The 20,326-nt window shown below is 41.0% G+C and overlaps 1 protein-coding gene across 5 annotated transcripts in view; it reads right to left on the minus strand.

Annotated features, from left to right (window-relative positions):
• fnip1 (folliculin interacting protein 1) overlaps positions 1-20,017 on the minus strand; it is a 28,387-nt gene extending 8,370 nt beyond the window's left edge. For 2 of the 5 annotated variants that reach the window (XM_053648685.1, XM_053648682.1), the window contains exons 1-12: positions 19,683-20,017; positions 12,473-12,605; positions 10,669-10,800; positions 10,368-10,471; positions 9,471-9,545; positions 9,301-9,392; positions 6,082-6,165; positions 3,825-3,896; positions 2,895-3,030; positions 2,349-2,550; positions 1,705-1,790; positions 505-651 (exon numbers count right to left, since the gene is read on the minus strand). In XM_053648685.1, coding sequence (XP_053504660.1) covers positions 505-651; positions 1,705-1,790; positions 2,349-2,550; positions 2,895-3,030; positions 3,825-3,896; positions 6,082-6,165; positions 9,301-9,392; positions 9,471-9,545; positions 10,368-10,471; positions 10,669-10,800; positions 12,473-12,605; positions 19,683-19,771 — 1,352 coding nt within the window. In that variant the 5' untranslated portion in view covers positions 19,772-20,017. The remainder of the gene's footprint in view (positions 1-504; positions 652-1,704; positions 1,791-2,348; positions 2,551-2,894; positions 3,031-3,824; positions 3,897-6,081; positions 6,166-9,300; positions 9,393-9,470; positions 9,546-10,367; positions 10,472-10,668; positions 10,801-12,472; positions 12,606-19,682) is intronic. The other 3 variants (XM_053648683.1, XM_053648686.1, XM_053648684.1) reach the window with 3 other exon arrangements.
• Between the last annotated feature and the right edge of the window lie 309 nt (positions 20,018-20,326).

Raw genomic sequence — 20,326 nt, forward strand, 5'->3', positions numbered from 1 at the left:
ACCTCATTACTGAGTCAGTATTAAAAACAAAAACAAAATTTCAAACATTACTTTTCCAACAAAAACGTTACAGAAAAAATATTTGTACATCAGTAAAGAAAGTAGAATGTGACATAGTTCACCACTTTTCAGACAAAAAAACAAAGACTGTTTCTGTTCAGAACCAAACGTGGCAATGTCTCCAGAAGAACCGTCAGATTCTCCAGGACGCTTATTAAAACTGATCATCCAACTGCTAAATTTAACTGAGACTACTTACACATTTTAAATAGCAAAGGGTTGTCACACCAAATATCGACCTTGTTTAGTTTATTACTGTTTACAGGTTATTTTTTTATGAAGAAAACATTTCATTGCATTATTTTCTAAGGCGTCTTTGAATTACAGCATTTATTTGCATGTGCCTAAGAATTTTGCACAGTGCCACGTGTGTTTAATACAACTGAACAGTTTGGGTTTTGTGAAATTAGTAACAAAGTTTTTTTTTTAAAAAAGGTACTCAACTGGTTCTTTGAGGCTTGTTCCATGAGTAAAGAGAGCTCACGCATGAAGTGGCCACAAAGATGGTTCTTCTCAAGGGTACCAGACATCATGGTGAGCCAGACGGGCTCGGGCATTCGTGGCATGGTATACAGATTACAGATAGTCATCCTGTGTGGAGGCATGTAAACACACGGGGACACAAATATCACAGCCTTTAAAAATGACCTGAAAAACATCGAACTGGATGAACATATCTGTATTTTCTTGGCATACACAATATAATTAATCCATTATTTCTTCTTGGTTTGAAACACAAATGTGATGAAGGAAGCGACGCATCAGAGAAACAACTATTCAATTAACACGTACACTTTAAACTTGCAAACTAGACCAAAGAAAAAATAACCCTTAGTCCAAAAATTTCATGCATATGTCTCCTGCTCAGGTTTGTACACACACACACACACACACACACACACACACACACACACACACACACACACGTTGACCAGCAGTTTTCATCAGAAAAAGACATGTGAACATAGCCTAACTTTGTTTAGCTACCAAGCCACTAGAGACAAAATGTTAGTTGAGTCAAGGTATATTTATCTAATGTAACTTAATTCAGTACGTGAATATGTAAGTTTGCAAGTTTTTTCTTCAGCGCATAAAACTCTCACCGTTGTTTTTAAATTCATTCTGATATGTCACCTAAATGTCTTTAGACTTTTGTTCGGTTTAAGGCGTGCCACAAAAACACTTGGGCGCTTCACCAAAGTCTTTCTACGGTATGGAAAACAATGACTGATATCCAATGATCTCATATTACTATATATATATATATATATATAAATAAAGAATATTGATGATAATGGCTAAGTGGTGCACTTAGTGTGTGCTTCCAACATGTGGACAAAGCACTTTTCCGTGGGTCAAAACCACAAACCTCAGCACTGCGATGTCACGACATTGGCTCAGTGCCCCCTAGTGGTGCTGAATGCTAAGAAGATGTACAAGTTCATTTTGAGTAAACTAATGACAGGGTTCAACAGTGGCTCTATATCACATTTAGATCATTCATCATTTGAAATTTACCACTAGCTTAACCCTTTATAAATCCCGAACCCACAAGATGGCAAAGCATTCCCATTCAGTTGTGTGTGTGTGTGTGTGTGTGTATCACCTTGAAGGAAACGCTACCTATAACTGAGCTATACATACCTGAACTCATTGAGGCTGTCCACTATGCGGTTGTGAGCCAGGATTCTTTGACTAACATCAGTTGACCGTCGACTCAGCTTCATTGCCTGGGGGCGAAAAAAGGAAGAAGAAAAAGAAGAAAAAAGAAGAAGAGTAGATCAGTGTGGATCGCAGAAGCCAATTCAATTAAGCTTTAAAATGTTTTAAGCCTGTAGCCTAGTCTCACTTCTCAGACTATAGTAGCAGTTAATCCAGTTCGCTTGAGTTCAATTTATGGACATTCTCCTTTAGGATTTTCTGGTAGAGAGCAGAATTCATATTTCCCCTCAATTACTGCAAGTTGCCCAGACCCTGAAGCAGCAACGCATCCCCACACCATCACACTGCCTCCACCATGCTTGACTGTAGGTATGATGTTCTTTTTGTGGAATTCAGTGTTTGGAAGACAGGGGTCCCGTTACAGCGGGTGTAAACCAAACAGTTCCACTTTCAACTCATTAGTCCACAGAACATTCGAACAAAAGCTGATGATCATATACACAATTTATTTATCTTGATGCCATAAATCTCTCATTCCTCTATAATCCTCCTGAAATATTGTATACTGTAAAATCTTATGTATATGCCACACACGATTAATACATACTAATACACATTTACAATACCTGTTCAATTGAACTTTTCAGTTTGTTCATGTGGCTCTCAAAGAGAGGGAAGTGGGAGAAGAAAAACTCCTGGAACTTGCTGTTCTCATCTTCGTTGGGTGACAGGAGGAAGATGACTCCAATGGCTATCTTCTTCTTCCTTGCTACGCCTAGGCTTGGGACACTACCCTCATCCGACATGTTAAAGCTCTCCTCTACAGACCTGTAAGACCCAAACACACGAAACAAAGCCACAGTGTCGTCTGCTATTTTTGTCAGCATGTACGCATTAAAGTCACTTGGGGCTGAATGATTGTCATTCTCCCAGCTGCACCACAGACCGGAGCAGCCCCAAGGGATTTTATCTTGTTTGTCTTGTTCCAGGAGCACAGCTGTGCATTGCTTTTTAATTAAATGAAGTGAAAGATACCATCATTTATAAAGCAAAGAAAGAAAAAGCAAAACATTTGAGAGACAGGGGACTGATAAAAGAAGCAATGGATGTGTGAACATGTCCTTGAGCAAGACTGTAAAGTGTCTGTGTAATACTGCTCACAGCATACGCACCATCGGGGGAAGACTCCATTCTCCAAGCTGGTGGTCTGACTACGTAACCAGCGGCGCTGGTAGCTACTAGCGCAGCTACTGGTGAGAGAAGAGCCAGGTGATGAGAATGGTGTGATCAGCAGACTACTCAGAGATGCTGCAGAAGGAAGTAAATAGAGACAGTGAGTGTCATCGAGTTTAATCCAGCTTGTTTCACACACATAGCACGCAATTTTGCCTAAAATCCCCAAACTGGGTCCGATATTGGATTTTATCTGATGTGATAAATCAAACAGTATTTAGTCCTTACTCCAATTAATCAACTATATCTAAAGGAACACTGAAACCACAGGAATCAGAGCTCAGCCTCCGCCGCTAGCAGACAACTCGGTCAATTAGCAATAATACATTTTTGGACTTTTGCACTGGATGTAGGACACCAAGTTCATCTCTGCAATTTCTCTCCACATTTTGGTCTTTTCAGGCTTTGTGACTCCACTGGATTACACTGCTAAACAGTTCTTATTCTCAAAGACGTGACTCAAAATTACTTCAACTTCTGCAAATTCTTCTATTTTTTGACAATTTTCCATTTTCTCTGTGAACTCTGTCTTTTATGGAGTTTTGCAGTGGTCGGCATATGCAAATCAGCTGTGGCAAGCATGTGTCTGGTAATTTACTGCTGACTTTCATCAGATTGAACACACACATATGAAAAAAGAAATCTGCTTTTACGGAACATTTGTAAATACGGCATAAACGTTTAATTTGGCTTGTGCAAACATTAACACGTAACGCAGAAATTACTGAATGAGGCCCAATGTGCATTTAACAAAAAACTACAAGGCAAACAATTCAAAGATATTTATAAAAAAAAAAAAAAAAGCGCTGTAATTTCAATAAATAAATAAATCACATTTTGATGTCTCTCATATACAGACACACACATACCTGATCTTGCAATGCCGCTCTCTCTCTCATCGTACGGTCCTCGGGCAGGCATGTCCATAGGGTTACTGTGACCTATGAAGAAATTCAGCAAAAAAAAAGCGAGTTTGAGGGAAGATAACAATGGTTCAAATGTTCCAGAGCAAAGGGCATTAGTACCCACCACCACTACATCTAATTTACTGCTTGAGCGGAATTAAAATCATTGAAATGCTAAACTACCTTAATTGCATGGACCTGATCTCACTGATCTTAAGCGAGATGCATGATAATGGTGGTTATACATTCAATGCTCTGGATATAATCGTATCCACGGTCATATACAGTATTGATTTTTATGCTCTTGGATCAGTCTCTGCTTATGACTTACGGTTCTGCCTAGCCAGTTTAAACGATACAGTTACACCTATCAGCCATAACATTAGCTGACAACAGGGTCATGGGCATCCAAGGCTCAACTACTTTAAAATTGCAATTTGATTACATTATTGATTACTGCACGTGAAAAGTAATCAGATTACTAATTACTTTACTTTTCAAATCTACAAAAATACACTACAAGAAGGTTGGATTTATCATAAAACGTGCCTCGGGTGTCGTCACCGTGCGTAGGACGAGCAGACTGATAAAACATAAGGCTTTTCTAACTAGGTTAGTTTGGTGTCGCGAGTCAAGGTGAGGCACGACTAAGCTATGGGTTTAGCTGCTACAGTTCAATGCAAAGTACATTATCTTTCCTTCTGTTCTACTCATATGTTCACGTAAACTGGAACTCAGACATTTACACACCTTGTTTTCCTGCTCAGCACGAGAGGAAGTTAGTGTTTCAGTTTAAACCCCTTTACTGGTGTAAAAAAAATCGGTCTCGCCTCCGTTCACTGAAGATATAAAATTACAACATCGCCGTCTACTTTTTCTGATGTTCAGTTATGTCGTGACAAACCGCTCCAAGTGCAGAATTATTCAGGGATAAAGAAAAAATCTTCCGGGCCACAGCACCGAACGCCCAGGCCGGGTTACACCCCTGGCAGCGCTTTATTTAAAAAATGCATTTTACTTTTAATATTGTTTTCTGACCAATAAACTTGTAATGCAAGTAACGTAATTTTACTGACATCAGTAACTGTAATCAAATTATATACATCTAAAATGTAACGTGTTACATTACGGTGTTATCAGAAAAAGTCATTAGAATACAGTAACACGTAATACCCGACTCTGGACATAAATTTGGACTCATTTAAAGGATAATTTCGTCAGAAGACAAAAACAATGCTATTATATTATTATTATTATTATTATTACTATTATTATATCACTGGCAAGAAATGGTCTTAAAATGATGATAATATCGTTTATCGCAATTATTTCTGGGACAAAATATCCAATATAATTAGTTATCATGTCAGGCCTATGAGGAACATGACAGAGTTCAAAATGTTCCAAATTCCCCAGATCTCAAGCTGATCGAGCATCTGTAGGATGTTCTGGACAAACAAGTCCGATCCACAGAGGCCCCGCCTCGCAACTTACAGGACCTAAAGGATGTACCGCTAAAGTCTTGGTGCCAGATACCACAGAACACCTTCAGAGGTCTTGTGGAGTCCATGCCTCGACGTGTCAGAGCGGTTTTGGTGGCACAAGGACATATACAAAATTAGAGAGATGGTTTTAATGTTATGGCTGATTGGTGTACACTGCCATTTGTATTTGTGGCATTTTGCTGCACTTCAGCTACAGTCTTTCTTTTGTACTTTATCCTATTATCTTTTACACTGAACTGTGGTCCAACAACAATGACTTTTCATACCACTGTATAGATGCATGTGGATGCTGACTTTTCTGGATGTCCAATTAAGCCTTCAGGCCATGCATGTGCTGGATAACTAATAAGCAAGACACCAAGACACTCAACCAATACTCAATGAATGCAGAGGCATGAGGGCAGTTCATAAGCTAGGTTATATCCTCACTCCTCGCTTGTGTACGGTAAGAGAAGGGGAGGGAGGGACGGAGGGAGGGAGAGAGGAAGTTAAAAAAAAAAAATTTAAAAAAAGTGATGACAGAACCTTGCTGATATGATGGTAATGGTTAAAGAGAAGTAGTGAAAAACAATAAAAAAAAAGGTGAGAATGAGCAGCTTTTATGGAGTTGGATGGTATTTTATGGTATGCATGCACTAGTGACAAAAAGCTATGTGCTGACTACGCATAAAGATCCACTTGTCCTAGCTTCACACACCCAAACACAGAGCGCCAACCTGAAAAGAAAGAGGCGCTCTTGATGAGACGGAGGGGGCCCTGCTCAGAGAAGGCCCGACGAGGGCTGCACAGCTGAGAAAATCCTGTGCAGGATAATGTCCACAGATAACAGAAATGGGTAGTAGGTTGGGAGTAAACATTAGAGGGGATGACAGAGACAAGAAGAGAGAAAGACACAGAACCAGATTAGTCAAGCAAAAAGACCTAAGACATGAGAATACATCTAAGGCGAGTGGAAAATAACGGCACTTTAATACAAACAGAGTCCTATGAATCCATGCTGATATCTGCATAATTTCAGACGTTTAAAAGGAAAATAAGCTAATTTCACAGCAAATATCGAATAACACTTTTTAATCCCTCAGAATTGTAGTAGAAGCCTTTGCTACCTCCTTGGTTGAACGTAATAACAATGTCTGGCTACGGTCCTAGACTTCCTGCAATGTGTCAGGACTGACAGCAGTATCATGTGGAAGACAAAGGGCTCGCACTGGCAATGTAAATGGCCACCACTAATGTTTGCAAATTGGTAATTCCAAATTGATTTGTCTTTGGGGAATGTTGATCAAAGTGTGGGATTATTTTGCTGATGCATCTGTTGGCAGATCGGCGAGCCTCGACCCATCATTGCTCTTGAAGGACTAGGCCTTTTTTGGAGGCTCCTTACATACATACATACATATATATATATATACATATATATATATATATATATATATATATATATATATATATATATATATATATATATATATATATATATGATTAGATGACTGCCTCACCTGTTTAACATCACCTTCTTATTTCAACTGGTCACGTCGCTATTAGTCCTAAATTGTCCCAGTCCCAACTTTTTTGGAACATGTTGCATGCATCAATTTAAAAAAAAAACAAACAAATCCTTTACCTTCAAAAAACTATGCAGTTGATTGGGTAAAACCTCAAACACCTTGTCCGTCCGCGCCCCCACTGATCTAAAAATAAAACTGATTTTCTGTAACCAAACCAGATACAGATTGTAGCGGTAGCTCCTCCTTCAGCGATAAACTCCTCCTACGCTTCACCTCCGCCTTCCACCATAGTTGTTTTTGCTCTGCACGTGAGCTGTGAATGGGTCGCACACCGTCGCACACAGAAATACGCCATCAACTAGGCTTTATCGTTATCGCTATTAATCGATATTTATCGATTATTATCAATCGGAAGATGGGGAGAATTTCTACCGGTATATCGCAAACGATAAGATAATCGCCCATCCCTACTTTCCACCCAAAGTATTGCTGCTCATTGGACGTTTCCGGTTATCTTACACCAAACTATTTCATCTCTAGAGTGCTGTGTGAGAAAATCCCAGCAATTTCTGAATTACTCAAAACAGCCCATGAAGCACAAACCACCATGCCATGTCAAAATCCCTGATCTCACACATTTCCCTATTCTGATGTCTGATGCGACTGTAAAGTGTACTTTATCGGTATCTGCATGATTTTATGCACTACTCTGCTGCCACATGATGCTGCTGCATGAATGAGGTGGTGTACAGATGTTCATAATAAAGTGGTCAGTTAGCGTATATACATACAGGTGCATCTCAATTCGAAAAGTGGAACTTTCACATATTCTAGATTCATTACACAAAGTTAAATATCTCAAGCATTTTCAGCTCACGGAAATCAAAAATCCAGTTTCTCAAAATATCAGAATAAAGAATTTATAATACAGGTCGTGGCTTTAATCCTTTTACAGGAATGACTGCATCAGTGCGGCGTGGCATGGAGGCGATCAGCCTGTGGCACTGCTGAGGTGTTCTGGAAGCCCAGGTTGCTTTGATAGCGGTCTTCAGCTCGTCTGTATTGTCGGGTCTGGTGTCTCTCGTAGATTCTCTATGGGGTTCGGGTCAGGCGAGTCGGCTGGACAATCAAGCACAGTAATACCACGGTCACAAACCGGTTACTAGAAGTTTTGGCACTGTGGGCAGGTGCCGAGTCCTGCTGGAAAAGGAAATCAGCATCTCCATAAAGCTCGTCAGCAGACGGAAGCATGAAGTGCTCCAAAATCTCCTGGTAGACGCTGCATGGACTCTCGACTTGAGAAAACACACTGGACCAACACCAGGAGATGACATGGCTCCTCAAATCATCACCGACTGTGGAAACTTCACACTGGACTTCAAGCAGCTCGGATTCTGTTCCTCTCCACTCTTCCTCCAGACTCTGGAACCTTGATTTCCAAATGAAATGCAACGTTAACTTTCATCTTCCCCGTGATTGAACCAATGGACCAATGACCGAACCAATGACCAATGACCGATAAATACTGAACCAGACCGAGAGATTAAAGCCTCAGGAAACCTTCGCAGGTGTTTTGAGTTAATTATGTGATTAGAGTCTTCTCAGGTCGACATTTCTCTAATATAAATGATTTATTCTAATATTCTGAGATACTGGATTTTTGATTTCCATGAGCCGTAAGACGTAATCATCAAGATTAAAAAATAAATAAATAAATAAATGAAATATTTCACTATGTGTAATGAATCTAGAATAAATGAAAGTTCCACTGTTTTGAATTAAATTAAGGAAAAAATGAACTTTTCCACCAGTCACATTTTTTGAGACGCACCTGTATATAAAATAATTTTGCGAACCCTTCTTTAAGTTTGTTGGCTAAACTTGCAGCACTAACAAGGAGAACTCTGCATGTAAGAAAACAAATAAGAAAAATACATTGAATTAAAACAATAATAAGCACAAAAATATTGAAAGCAGACAAAGTTGTGCCATAAGATGTCAGTTCATAAGCAGCTGTGGTCTGACAAACAATGACTCAAGCACACTGTGGGGAAAGTGCGATGGTGAAGATACAGAAAAGCTGATATGACACTCTGTGGTGCAGCTGAAACTACAAAACAACTGACCAATAACCAAATATTCAAACACTGTGGAATCTGTGGAAATTATACATGTGATTCATGCTTAGTGACAAGTTAGAGCTACACTTTTCTCACGTCATCCTAATTCATAAAGAATAAGTGCTCTCTGCCATCATAGTAAAACTCTTATCCTCTGAAGCTCGCGGTCTTCTCAAAGGTAGTCTTTCTAAAGTACCAGAATTTCCATGAACACCATGTTTGTTGTGTAAATGCTCCTGCAACAATGTATAAACAGATTCTTTTCATATGCAGCTGATAAATAAGGCCCAGCGTGTGTAAAGATTACCTATGCTTCCCAGGAAGCCACTGACCACTGTGTTCTGATCTGGCCTGAGAGACCTCGAGTCTTGATTGATGAACTCCAAACTGTCCTGCAGCCTGCCAGATAACATCAGAAAAATGTGTTAGATGTGCTGAAAATGTGCGCATGAGGAATAAAATATGAACAGCGCTTACGTGTTTAGGCTACCATACACACTGCCACCCGTCCGTGCTGTAAACACTTTGCTAAGCATCAACTGTGGGGGAGATCTGCACATGAACACGAAGACAGCAAGACAGAGACAGAGTCAGGAAGAGTGTGTGTGCAAGGGAGAGAGAGAGGAAAGAGAGAGAGAGTTAGAGAGAGAGAGAGAGAGAGAGAGAGAGAGAGAGAGAGAGAAGCTTAAATCACGGCATGGTTTAAATAGCAATGTTTCCTCAATAAATAAATGACCAAGTATAATCTAATTAGACCAGTCCAATTGGTTAAATTGGATCTCGTTATCTACTGTGAGCACTTGTGTGAAAATCTGATGTTTTAAGACAACTGTATACAAAAATATAGGAAAAAAATCTAAAGGACTCACAAACTTGTATTTCAATCAACGTTACTTCGTCGGCTTCCTCAACATCGACTGTTTCAGTCCAAATTTCCGAAACTTAAGTTTCTGTCGCACTCGGTCTTTTGAAATAATGACCAACAGGCTTTATATTTTGCATATGTTGCTAGCTAACTTTAGCTATCCCAGTAGCTCTCTGCGTGCTCACTCCTGACATCTTTAGTTGTTGAAAAAGTGGTGTCTAGAGCGCTCTGTGCGCCGAACAGTGGATCACCTGATTGATTTATTTATTTTTAAACGGACAGCACTGGTTCAGCACAGCGACCTAGTCATTGTTGCGTTATCAACTTTCTTTTTGAAGGGGAAAAAAATAAACTAGAGGCTGCTTGGGCTGAATTTTGTAATTCTTTTCATTCGCACTCGGGCAACTAAATATGGTTACAGTTACAGTTCTCACACGTCTATTTTTAGTGGCAAACATGAGTGAAACGCTCGCTCTGTTGAGCCCTGATGCAATGGCTTTCTTCCTAACCGAATCTGATGGATTTTCAGCGTAGATCCTTTGTAGCTCATCGCCACTGAGCCGAACATCATCTCCCCCAGCATATTGGGGTCTGAGGAACAGTGGGAGGCACCCTGAGGACAAGCAAGAAAGAAGGTACAGTCAGAGTAAAAAGATTAGCGTTGTCCCAAAAACATCAGCTTTGTCCAAGGACAGCAAACTCCATACCACTGAGTAACTGCTTAGAACCCACAACTCACTCTGCCACATAAACACACTGTACATTCAGCATTAAAATGAGGAAATGAGGCTGGCACTGTGACTTGCTGACCTGGAAACGATTGTGCTCCATAGGCTCAGAGGCACAGGAGGAACTGCTGTCCAGAGAGCTGGAGCTTCCACCTGTTGGCCTCAGTGGACAACACTTTCTGAACATTTTAGCTTGAGAGTCACCACACGTCTTCTAAAACCATAATTAAAAAAAAAAAGTTAGCACAACGATACATAACGGTGGTCTGCTGAGTTAATGCATCATAAAGAGTCATTTTGATTCATAAGAAGACGACCTCCGAATACCCCAATCTCTCCAAAAATATACTCTCTCACACTGTATGCCAAGATAAACTATATAATGATATAATAAGAATAAAAATGAAACAGAATTAATTCCATATTATGTATGATTGCGATCGATATATTGCAGCCTGATGCTCAAAATAATTTTTATTTTTTTTTTAACTGACAATAGTAAAAAATACCATAATGCTATAAAGCAGCAACACTCACTTCAAGTAAGCATGCAGGGGAATAGATTTTAATTTGTGTGCGCAAATTTCTAGCCCAGATTAAAATAAATATATATAAATAAAATAAAAAATAAAGAGATAAAATTACTTTAAGCTAATAAGCACACATATACTTTTACAGTGGTTTTGTTTTGGCTTAGAACAAGATGTGGGTTCAGAACTGAGATCATTTCATATACATGCTTTCTTCTACTTCACTAACGTAGACAAGCAGACGTGTATTCCTGCACTGACCGAGCACACAGTAGCGGAGCATGTGATCCACAATCATGTGACTTCCACAACTCGTGAACCGCTTACTCGCCCTATTGTCAACTGCCCTCTCTCATGCTCCCTCACTCTCTCACACAGGAGATACAAGATCCGCTACCAAAGCGTGTCATGTGACGCAGCTACAGCAGATCTCAGATCTGCAGATTTCCCACACTCAGTGACATCACACAGCTTCCTCAGTGCAGTTTATCTAATGCCATTGTACTTTAGCATACAACCCACTCAGCAAGGCACATTCACAGTTCATCACTTTGCAAAATAGCGTACATAGAGTCTCCTCCAAAAATATTGGAACAGAAAGGACAAATCATTTGTTTTTGCTGTAGACATTTGGGTTTGGTTTGAAAAGATAAATATGAGAAGCGAGTTTAGATTTTCAGCTTTTATGTCCTGGTATTAATATGCAGATGTGTTAAATGACAGAACATGGCATGTTTTGTATCAGACCACCCAATTTGTAGGTGAGCAAAAATATTGAAACATGTGACTGACCGGTGTTTCTTGTTACCAGGTGTGTCCTGTTCGATTCACATGAGGAGGTCTTTATTGATGGTGTAACTCGTTATGGAAGCATCAGTAGTAGTAGTAAAAACTGAATAAATACTTATATATATATATATATATATAAATAATTGTGTTAATGTAAAATTGATAAAGTTTAGTCTGAAGTTTACATCTGTAACACTGTTTGTGGATATTATTTTAAATAAACAAGAAAAAAGGTACTGAAAGCCCATCTGATTAATCAGGTAAAACATTAATCGGCCGATCAATCGATTAAGAAAATAATTGTTAACTGCACCCCTAATTACACTTTAAATATACTATGCATACACGTACATTAAGTGAATTAAGCCTATGTTTAATATTTTAATACACAACGTAACTGGCTACACACGCAGGTAGCCTTCTAAAAGGTAATGCTTCTAAACGCTGAAGAATGCGATTATAAATGGAGATAAGGCCTCTGGCACAAACTGCTCAGGATTTCTGTCCAATGCTAAGAGTGAGCAAGCAAAGGGGGGTTTGGTAGGGGCAGGGGTTATGGGTACTCACCATGACTGAGGCTTCCTCTATGCTTCTCTTCTTCATGTCAGAGTCGAAGAGGATATTTCGGCCTCGTCTTTCGCAGTCTTGGTAGACGATAAGGCGGATCTGACTGGGCTCCAGCTGTGGGGATGGCCAGCTGCTGTAATGCAGACACAACTGTGATGAACACGGCAACACACAGCAGCTTCGCTTTAAACACACTTCAACCCATGCCTGTTCTTTCCTCCCAGCCTCCTTTTAGCCTCTAAAGAAAAACAAGTCTTATATCTGAAATAAAATCCCAGTTTCAGCTTCAGTTGTTTTGTAAGGTACTGAATATGGGGTTGAAAAGAAAGACCATCAACAACTAAAATTCCAAGATATTTATATGAAGTAACAGAATCAATTGCATCACTCTGAAAAGTAGTAATTGGTGCAAGCTTCTGGGGCGCTTTTTTTTTTCTTCTTTAGAAGATGTAAGTTTGTTTTGTCAGTGTTAAGTACAAGCTTCAACTGAGACACGGAAGTTTGAACAGATTTAAAAGCAGTTTGCAATTCCTTAAAAGCTTTTACCAGAGACTCAATATTGTTTATATAAATTGTAAATAAGGGGGAACCGAGTACAGAGCCTTGAGGCACACCATTACAGACCCCAACCAGAAGCCTTGGATGACTCCTGCTGGAGGCACGTGACATTGTTTTCAGATCTGGCGATCAGGAAGCCTACAACTTATCCAGGGCCAATCTGAAGAGGGGGATTAAAGCAGCCCAACACAACTATAAACTTTGGATAGAGGACAAACCCTGACGCATGTGGCAGGCATCCATGCGCTCACAGACTATAAATCAACCAACAACACTTCCTCTCCCTTTCAATGGTCTTAACACCTTCTGTGCTCGCTTCGATTGTGCAAACACAGAGCCACCCAACAAAGCTGAGCTCTCACTCGATGACCTGCCGCGCACATTTTCCACCAGTGAAGTGTGCCCCGCCCTGAGCAGGGTAAATGCACATAAAGCTGCTGGCCCTGATGGCATCCCAGGCCAAGTGTTCAGTGCTTGATAAACATTAATATGGCACACACTCCTACTTTAGCTCATGAGTTTATGCAAGTTCTCTCCCTCTTGAGAACACCGTGACCTTTTTCTCGTCTCCTCGACAACCCATATAACAGGAATGTGTCATTCTCTCCTAATTACTCTTATATTGCACCTGGTACGGGATGTACCAACGGCCCACCATTTTACCCTGAACGATGAGCGCACTGTTGCTGAGGCACATGACTGTCTGATATATAAACTTTTGTCTTTTTGAATAAACAGAGACTTTGCTATCTGACCTTGTGTGTATGTGTCTTATGGCAACTCCCCCAAGCGCTCAAAACAGGACATGGCTGTAACAGTGTTTCTACAACCTCAACATTTTTTCTAACAGTTTACTGGGTTCATGAAGTGGGATTCCCCGCTGGAGATAAGAATATTTTCTCTGAAGAAAGGTTTGCCTCCATGTGGGAATCCACCTCAATTATGATTATGGGCTGTCATAATCTCACCTACAGTGTTTTCTATAGGGATCATTCTAATGTGAACTACTGACACATGAGGAGCAACTGAAAGTTATTCATTCCTCATCAGTCCACGAGTGGTAAAGAAGAAGAAGAAGATCTATAAGCACACGGGAAAAACTACAGAAGTTGGCGACAAGTTTCGCTCCACCCCGACTCGCTGAGAGGAAAGTTGGTAAGCGTTAAATATGGAAATACTTCACATTCGAGGCGGATGACGACAAACATATAATTGATGCTCTGAAGCCGGTGTGCAACCGACGCTATCGTTCATCTCAAACAAAGCGAGGAAACACCTGGAATTTGGTGAAGCACCTGAAAGACGGTCCTGTATTATGTTTGTTTGAGGCAGCTGCATTGTGGCGTGAAACCAGCTAACGTTATGCTCCATGTAATGTTTGCGAGAGCCAGTTATTTGTTAACGACGCTAACGCATTGCAGTGTTATAAACTACCTCCTAATGGCCACCATGCATCACCATTCAGCCCGGGGCCTGTCAGATACATGTAGCCTCATGTCACTCATAATTATTCAAACGTTCATGCTTTCAATAAATCTTTCTGTCCTGCCACCATATCAGTGAATTTAAACTAATAAGATAATACTTTATTAATCCCAGGATGGAGAAATTAGGGTGTCAAAGCAGCAGCAAAAAAAAAAAAAAAGGGATAGTAAGGAGAACAATAAAGGGGTATATAAAGAGTATATACAAGATGTATAAATATGTAAAGACATAAGCACAAATTATACACAAACACACACATATATGAGCAGTATATACAGCAAGCAACAATGTACAGTCCCACTACACAAATAGCCCAGGTACATATCGCAGATGTACAGTGAACACAACACTATATACATACTGCAGCTGTACAGTATTCTCAGTGTAGACATTTAACAAAAGCTTTGAAGCAGTGATGTGATTTGTGAGCAGTGTAAAAAGTACAGTATGGTACCATATCATAACAGTGTAGCAGTGTATTTGTAGTGTAGTAAAGTAAGGTCAAGGGGGCGGTGGCCAGGTGTTGTACAGCCTGATGGCTGTCGAACATAGGAACATCTGAAGCGTTTCGTCTTGCACCTGGAGGGGGATGAGCCTGTGGCTGAAGATGCTCTCCATCTGCCGTAGCTCAGCATACAGAGGATGAGAGGGGTTTCCCAAAATGGACCTGATTTTATTTCTGATTCTCTTCTCCAGCACTGTCTCCAGGGTGTCCAGTTTGTGACCAACAACAGAGCTGGACTTCTTCACCAACTAGCTGAGTTTGTCAGCCTCCCCAGCCTTAATTCCACCTCCCCAGTATGTCGCATTCACAGTATAAGGGGTGTGTGTGTGTGTGTGTGTGTGTGTGTGTGTGTGTGTTTAGGAGTGCACCTTAGCACTTGTAGCCTCCACTGTTTTATTAGTCATTGTCAGACAGTGTTTGATAACTGAAATATCCCCCTCCCCCACTCTCTCTCTCTCTCTCTCTCTCAGTATCAGCCAGAGGAGGATGTCCTCCAGGAGAGTTTTAAATTTGAATTTTTATACCCTACCGTGGTATCGACTTTGGTATCGAGTATGGTGTACTTTTGGTGGTATCAGTACCGACTACTAGATTTTTGTTATCGGGACATCCCTATCCTCGGGGGTTCATCGATTGTCCGGCCGTGTCCTCGGCCACTGTGCATGCAGCTCTATCTTGACTGGTTCTCGCAGAAGGGTGCGCCCTTTTGCAGACATCCTATTATCAGCAATTTGACACACGTCAAAATGGCTCAGTGAAGCTCTTCGCACATATAGCACGATGCGGGTTCAAGGCTTCGCTCTCAAAGCTCCAGTTCTGCCTCACCACGGTGCATTATCTGGGTTTTCTCATCAGCTAAGGTGAACGTCGTCTCTCTGTGGATCGTCTGAGAATCATTCTTGATGTTTCAGCTCCATCAATAAAACGAGGTATGGGCAGTTTCCTTGGACTTATAAACTGGTGTTGTCACTACATTCCTGACTGTTCACATCATGACAAGGTGCTCAGGCAATGTTGTCTCACAGACCAGCCTGACATCATTACATGGACTAAGGAGATGAGGCATTCATTTTGTTATCTCAAGAAGTCTGAGTTCAACTCCAGCTCTAGGTCTGCTGGTCCATCAGTCTCCTTTCTGACCTGTATGTGTCAAAGGATGGGAGAAATGCCACAGGGGTCCTGGCCCCGGAGCATGGCGAAGGTTATCGTCCAGTAGCTTATCTGTCCAAGACCCTTGACCCTGTGGTTTAGGGCAGGCCTGCCTGCCTGTGGTCTTCACTGACATTTTCATCTTGTCCTTGGCAGGTGTCCCAACCTGCTTCAGGACAGCAATCATTGCACCAGTACAAAAACATGCTGCTGTAATGACCCTCTTCTGGCCATGGCCTACATGGAAGAGGATCAGCACCTGACAGGAAGATGTGAAAGCAACAATCTTGCACTCAACACCCAGAAGACCGAAGAGCTTATTTTGGACCACCAGAGGACAAGAAGAGGCCACACTCACATATCCATCCAGCACATTGATGGGATCAAGGTGGATCATGTGACCAGCTTCAAGTTCCTGGGTGTCCATATCTCTGAGGACCTATCCCAGTCCCTCAACACTTCCACCCTGATCAAAATGGGGCAACAGTGCCTTTAATTCCTGAGGAAACTCATGAAAGCCCACTTATCCCCCAGATCCAACTGAAATTTACCACTGCACTAATGAAAGCATGATAAACTTCATGACAGTGTGGTACAGAAACTGAACTCTCACATATCAGAAGGCCCTCCAGCGGGTTGAGAAAACTGCCCAATACATCATTGGTGTCCAGCTACCCTCTGATTAGCAGAAGCAGCGCCACTGCAGCAGTAGCCAATTAGCTTAGTTTAGGATCTTAGTGGGTTTAGAGCAAAAAATATATATATAATAAAATAAATAATCATGAAACACTCACTCTTTGTTGCAATCGATTAAACTCCCAGGGTAGCGCCTATCTTGGGTGAAGTGTCCGGTGTGTCGCTGCCTCGGCGCCCGGGAACGAGCGGCACCAAGCCGGACACTTCTCCCGGGAATCACAGAGCTGCGTTCCGGCTCCCAGTCACCATCGAACAAATAGTGAACCACACCCTGATGGTGACGCTCCCTTACTGAGACAGGAGCTACAACGGGATTTTACTTGATAGGAACAACAAGTGAGTGCGTTTCATTATTATTATTTTGCTTTAAACACGCTAAAGTCATAAGCTACTTTTGCCGCAGATACATGGCCACAACGGCAAAAAGCACACACTGCTTCTCCTTCATCTCATAGGATATTATACACATATACGTATGTATGTGTGTGTATATATTAATTATATTTTATTATATATATACACACACACACACACACACACACATATGTGAATTTTATATAAGATCACTCTCCCACTAGGGCTGCAGGATTATTTTGATCAATATTGAGATCACGATTATTCATTGATTTTAGGAACATATTTTTATTGCACTCTCGCATTGAAATAAACAGACCGCTGCTTTCACCTCCATGTTGTGCTACGTTCCTGCTAATGTACAAATCTTTACATCAAATTAGACTGGTCCTTAAAGTGCATCATCTCGTAGAAGCAAAATATAAATAAAACTCTACCCAAAATATAGGATAAGTAAAAATAAAAATGCCATCAAGCAAATGAAAATATGCATCAAATATAATATCTCTGTGATCAACAAAAGTTTACAACACGAACACGTTCTGTCCATCAAGATCATTTTCACAAATGCACACAACGTTTATGAAGTCTGAAGCCTAAATACAATCTCCAGAAATAAACATCTAACCGTACGCAACAAACGAACTACACCACGGTCGCTCCACCTCAACGTCACCATCACCGAGCTTCCGAGAACGTTTCCAAACTTGACTGAAACATTTTCCGTAATACAGATTTACTCTGTGGACGAATCTTCATCCATGTTGTTTTGTTGAATTGTGCACAGCACACCTGAATCAGTTTATCCGCAAAGTTTTTTTTCCCCGTTCAGCGTGATGACGTTTAATGTCCACGACGTCGTCTCCAGTCCCGTTTAGCAACATGTTAGCGTCATGATTTCCTCTCGCTCAAGCGCTGGAGCATGAAGCGAAGCTGGCAGCTCGAGTGCTAAAATGCTAAGTGGTTTCCGGGTTTTGGCGTAAAAAATGACGTCATCCCTGCGCCGCTCTACGGTGATTGGCTGTAAGTTTAGGAAGCGGAGTTTTCTATGAGCGGAGGACGAACTTTAAACGACAGTATCGCAGTCGATCATGTTCATGTAATCGTGGGCAGTTAAAACCGTAATCGAGATCGATATATGATTAATTGTGCTGCTCTATCACACACCAGAATGTTTCATTTTAGCAGCAAGGTTTGCTGTCCAAAGTGGAATGTGAGTTGCACCACCCAGGTAACTACTGTGAGGGTAGCAGGAACGCCTACCTGCAACTTCATAGTACAGCGACTGGCAGTGATAAAATCTCTGTGTGTGCGCGTGAACAGATCATCAGGAGGCTTTAAACAGCCGAGGAGGCTTTACGTGGCAACATTTTACCTCACTGAAGTGAAAGTGCAATACAAGCCATTATTTAAAGCGGTCATGTGCTGTATGTACAGTCTGAAACGTCAGATTATGAATACCCAGGGTTAATCGTTAACCCCGGGTAAAGTATGAGTATGTGTGAAACAAGATAACCCAGGATTTAGACTGACCCAGGGTTAACTATTTCAAGTGTGAAAAGCGCTTATGATTCATATCCAAGTATCCCTGTTGTAGACCAAACAAACCACACTAGCATTCTGTTTCTTTTTTTCATATTTTATCTGGAAATGTACAGCAGCTATAGGTACAGGTCATCACAAAAAGTTGCCAAGTACCCTTAGCTGCTCGACCAACGGGTCACGTGCCTAATACGAGTTCTGCAGCCAGGCTTCATGACGTAACGCTCCGTGCGCCTTAAAGACGTCCACTCTATAATTCACAGAAACAAATTACTACGCAAACTGCATTCACCCAGAAGTGTAGTTCCTTTCCAGATTTACCTCACACATCGCAAAATGTGTGCCATCTCATTAAACTTACTTGTTGTGCAGTATAAATACTATTGTTGTTGTTTTTTTGCAAGTCTTTACTGCTCATGTTGTTGTTGCATGACCCGAATCCTCGCGCATCAATAAACACAGAGACAGTCAAAACAACCAACATGCTAGCTAGCTATGTTAGCTACGTGTGTGACGCAAACATTGTTTATTATCGCCAGTGTACATTTTTTAGCAGATAGATTATTATGAACTCGGTGAACAATAGACTTTAATCCTTGTGCAACTCTTAACGGACCACGTCCATGTAAACTGCACACTCCTGTAGGAAATATTTATCCAAACTAATCCGCCCTGATTATTTATTAGCGAGTGCAGCAGAATGCGGGTTGAGACGCAGGGATCTCGTTATCTCGCTGCTGTGGCGGTGCAGAAAAGCCTCAGTAATAAATAATAATCAACAGTTTTCAGACTGATGGCACTTTTAATCGATGACCCAGTGAGCCCGTGTCACGGTGTATTTATTGAGAGAGCTGTGGTTTAAGTCGCTGTGGAAGATAAGGGCGTCTGTCAAATACCGTCAATGTAAATATCCATACGTACCTGAACGCAGATTCGTCCTTGTCGCACTTCGGCGGCGGCGTAAAAACATTTCTTTTATTGAAAAGCTTGTGAAACAGCGTAGGTGGCATATTCGACCTGCTATTTCACTTTAAAATCCGCGTTTTCTGATTAATTCCTGAAGCACGTTCAATTCGTTGTAACCGACTCCATTTGTGGCCTAGTCATATGACGGGTATTACTCACACGAGCTGCTTAACGCCACCGTCCACTACTTCCTGTTCTGATTGGCTGATATTTTTGGCAGTGAACCACGTGATCAGCAGTGTTTTGTTTTTTTTGTTGTTTGTTTTGTTTTCTTGCATAAACCACCACAAGTTTGTCCGTTAGTGCTGAAACATGTTGCAATATGCACGCTAAAACGGTGAAATAATTTTGCGCATTAACATGTCAATTGAGGTTTTGGTCTGTTACCTACCCAAATAACGACTCTGGGCCCAAGTAGGTTTCGGACCTACAGGACTCGGCTCGGAGTCACTGACTCCGTTTACATGGACAGCAATAATCTAATTATTGACCTTATTCTGAATAAGACAATATTGTGATTAAGGTGTTTACATGAGTTGCTTTTAGTCTTCTCCTCTCATGTTCCCGTGTTACATGGTATAGGACATAGAGCGATTAAC

The sequence above is a fragment of the Ictalurus furcatus genome, chromosome 18, assembly GCF_023375685.1.
Source record: "Ictalurus furcatus strain D&B chromosome 18, Billie_1.0, whole genome shotgun sequence".
Classification (NCBI taxonomy): Eukaryota; Metazoa; Chordata; class Actinopteri; order Siluriformes; family Ictaluridae; genus Ictalurus; species Ictalurus furcatus.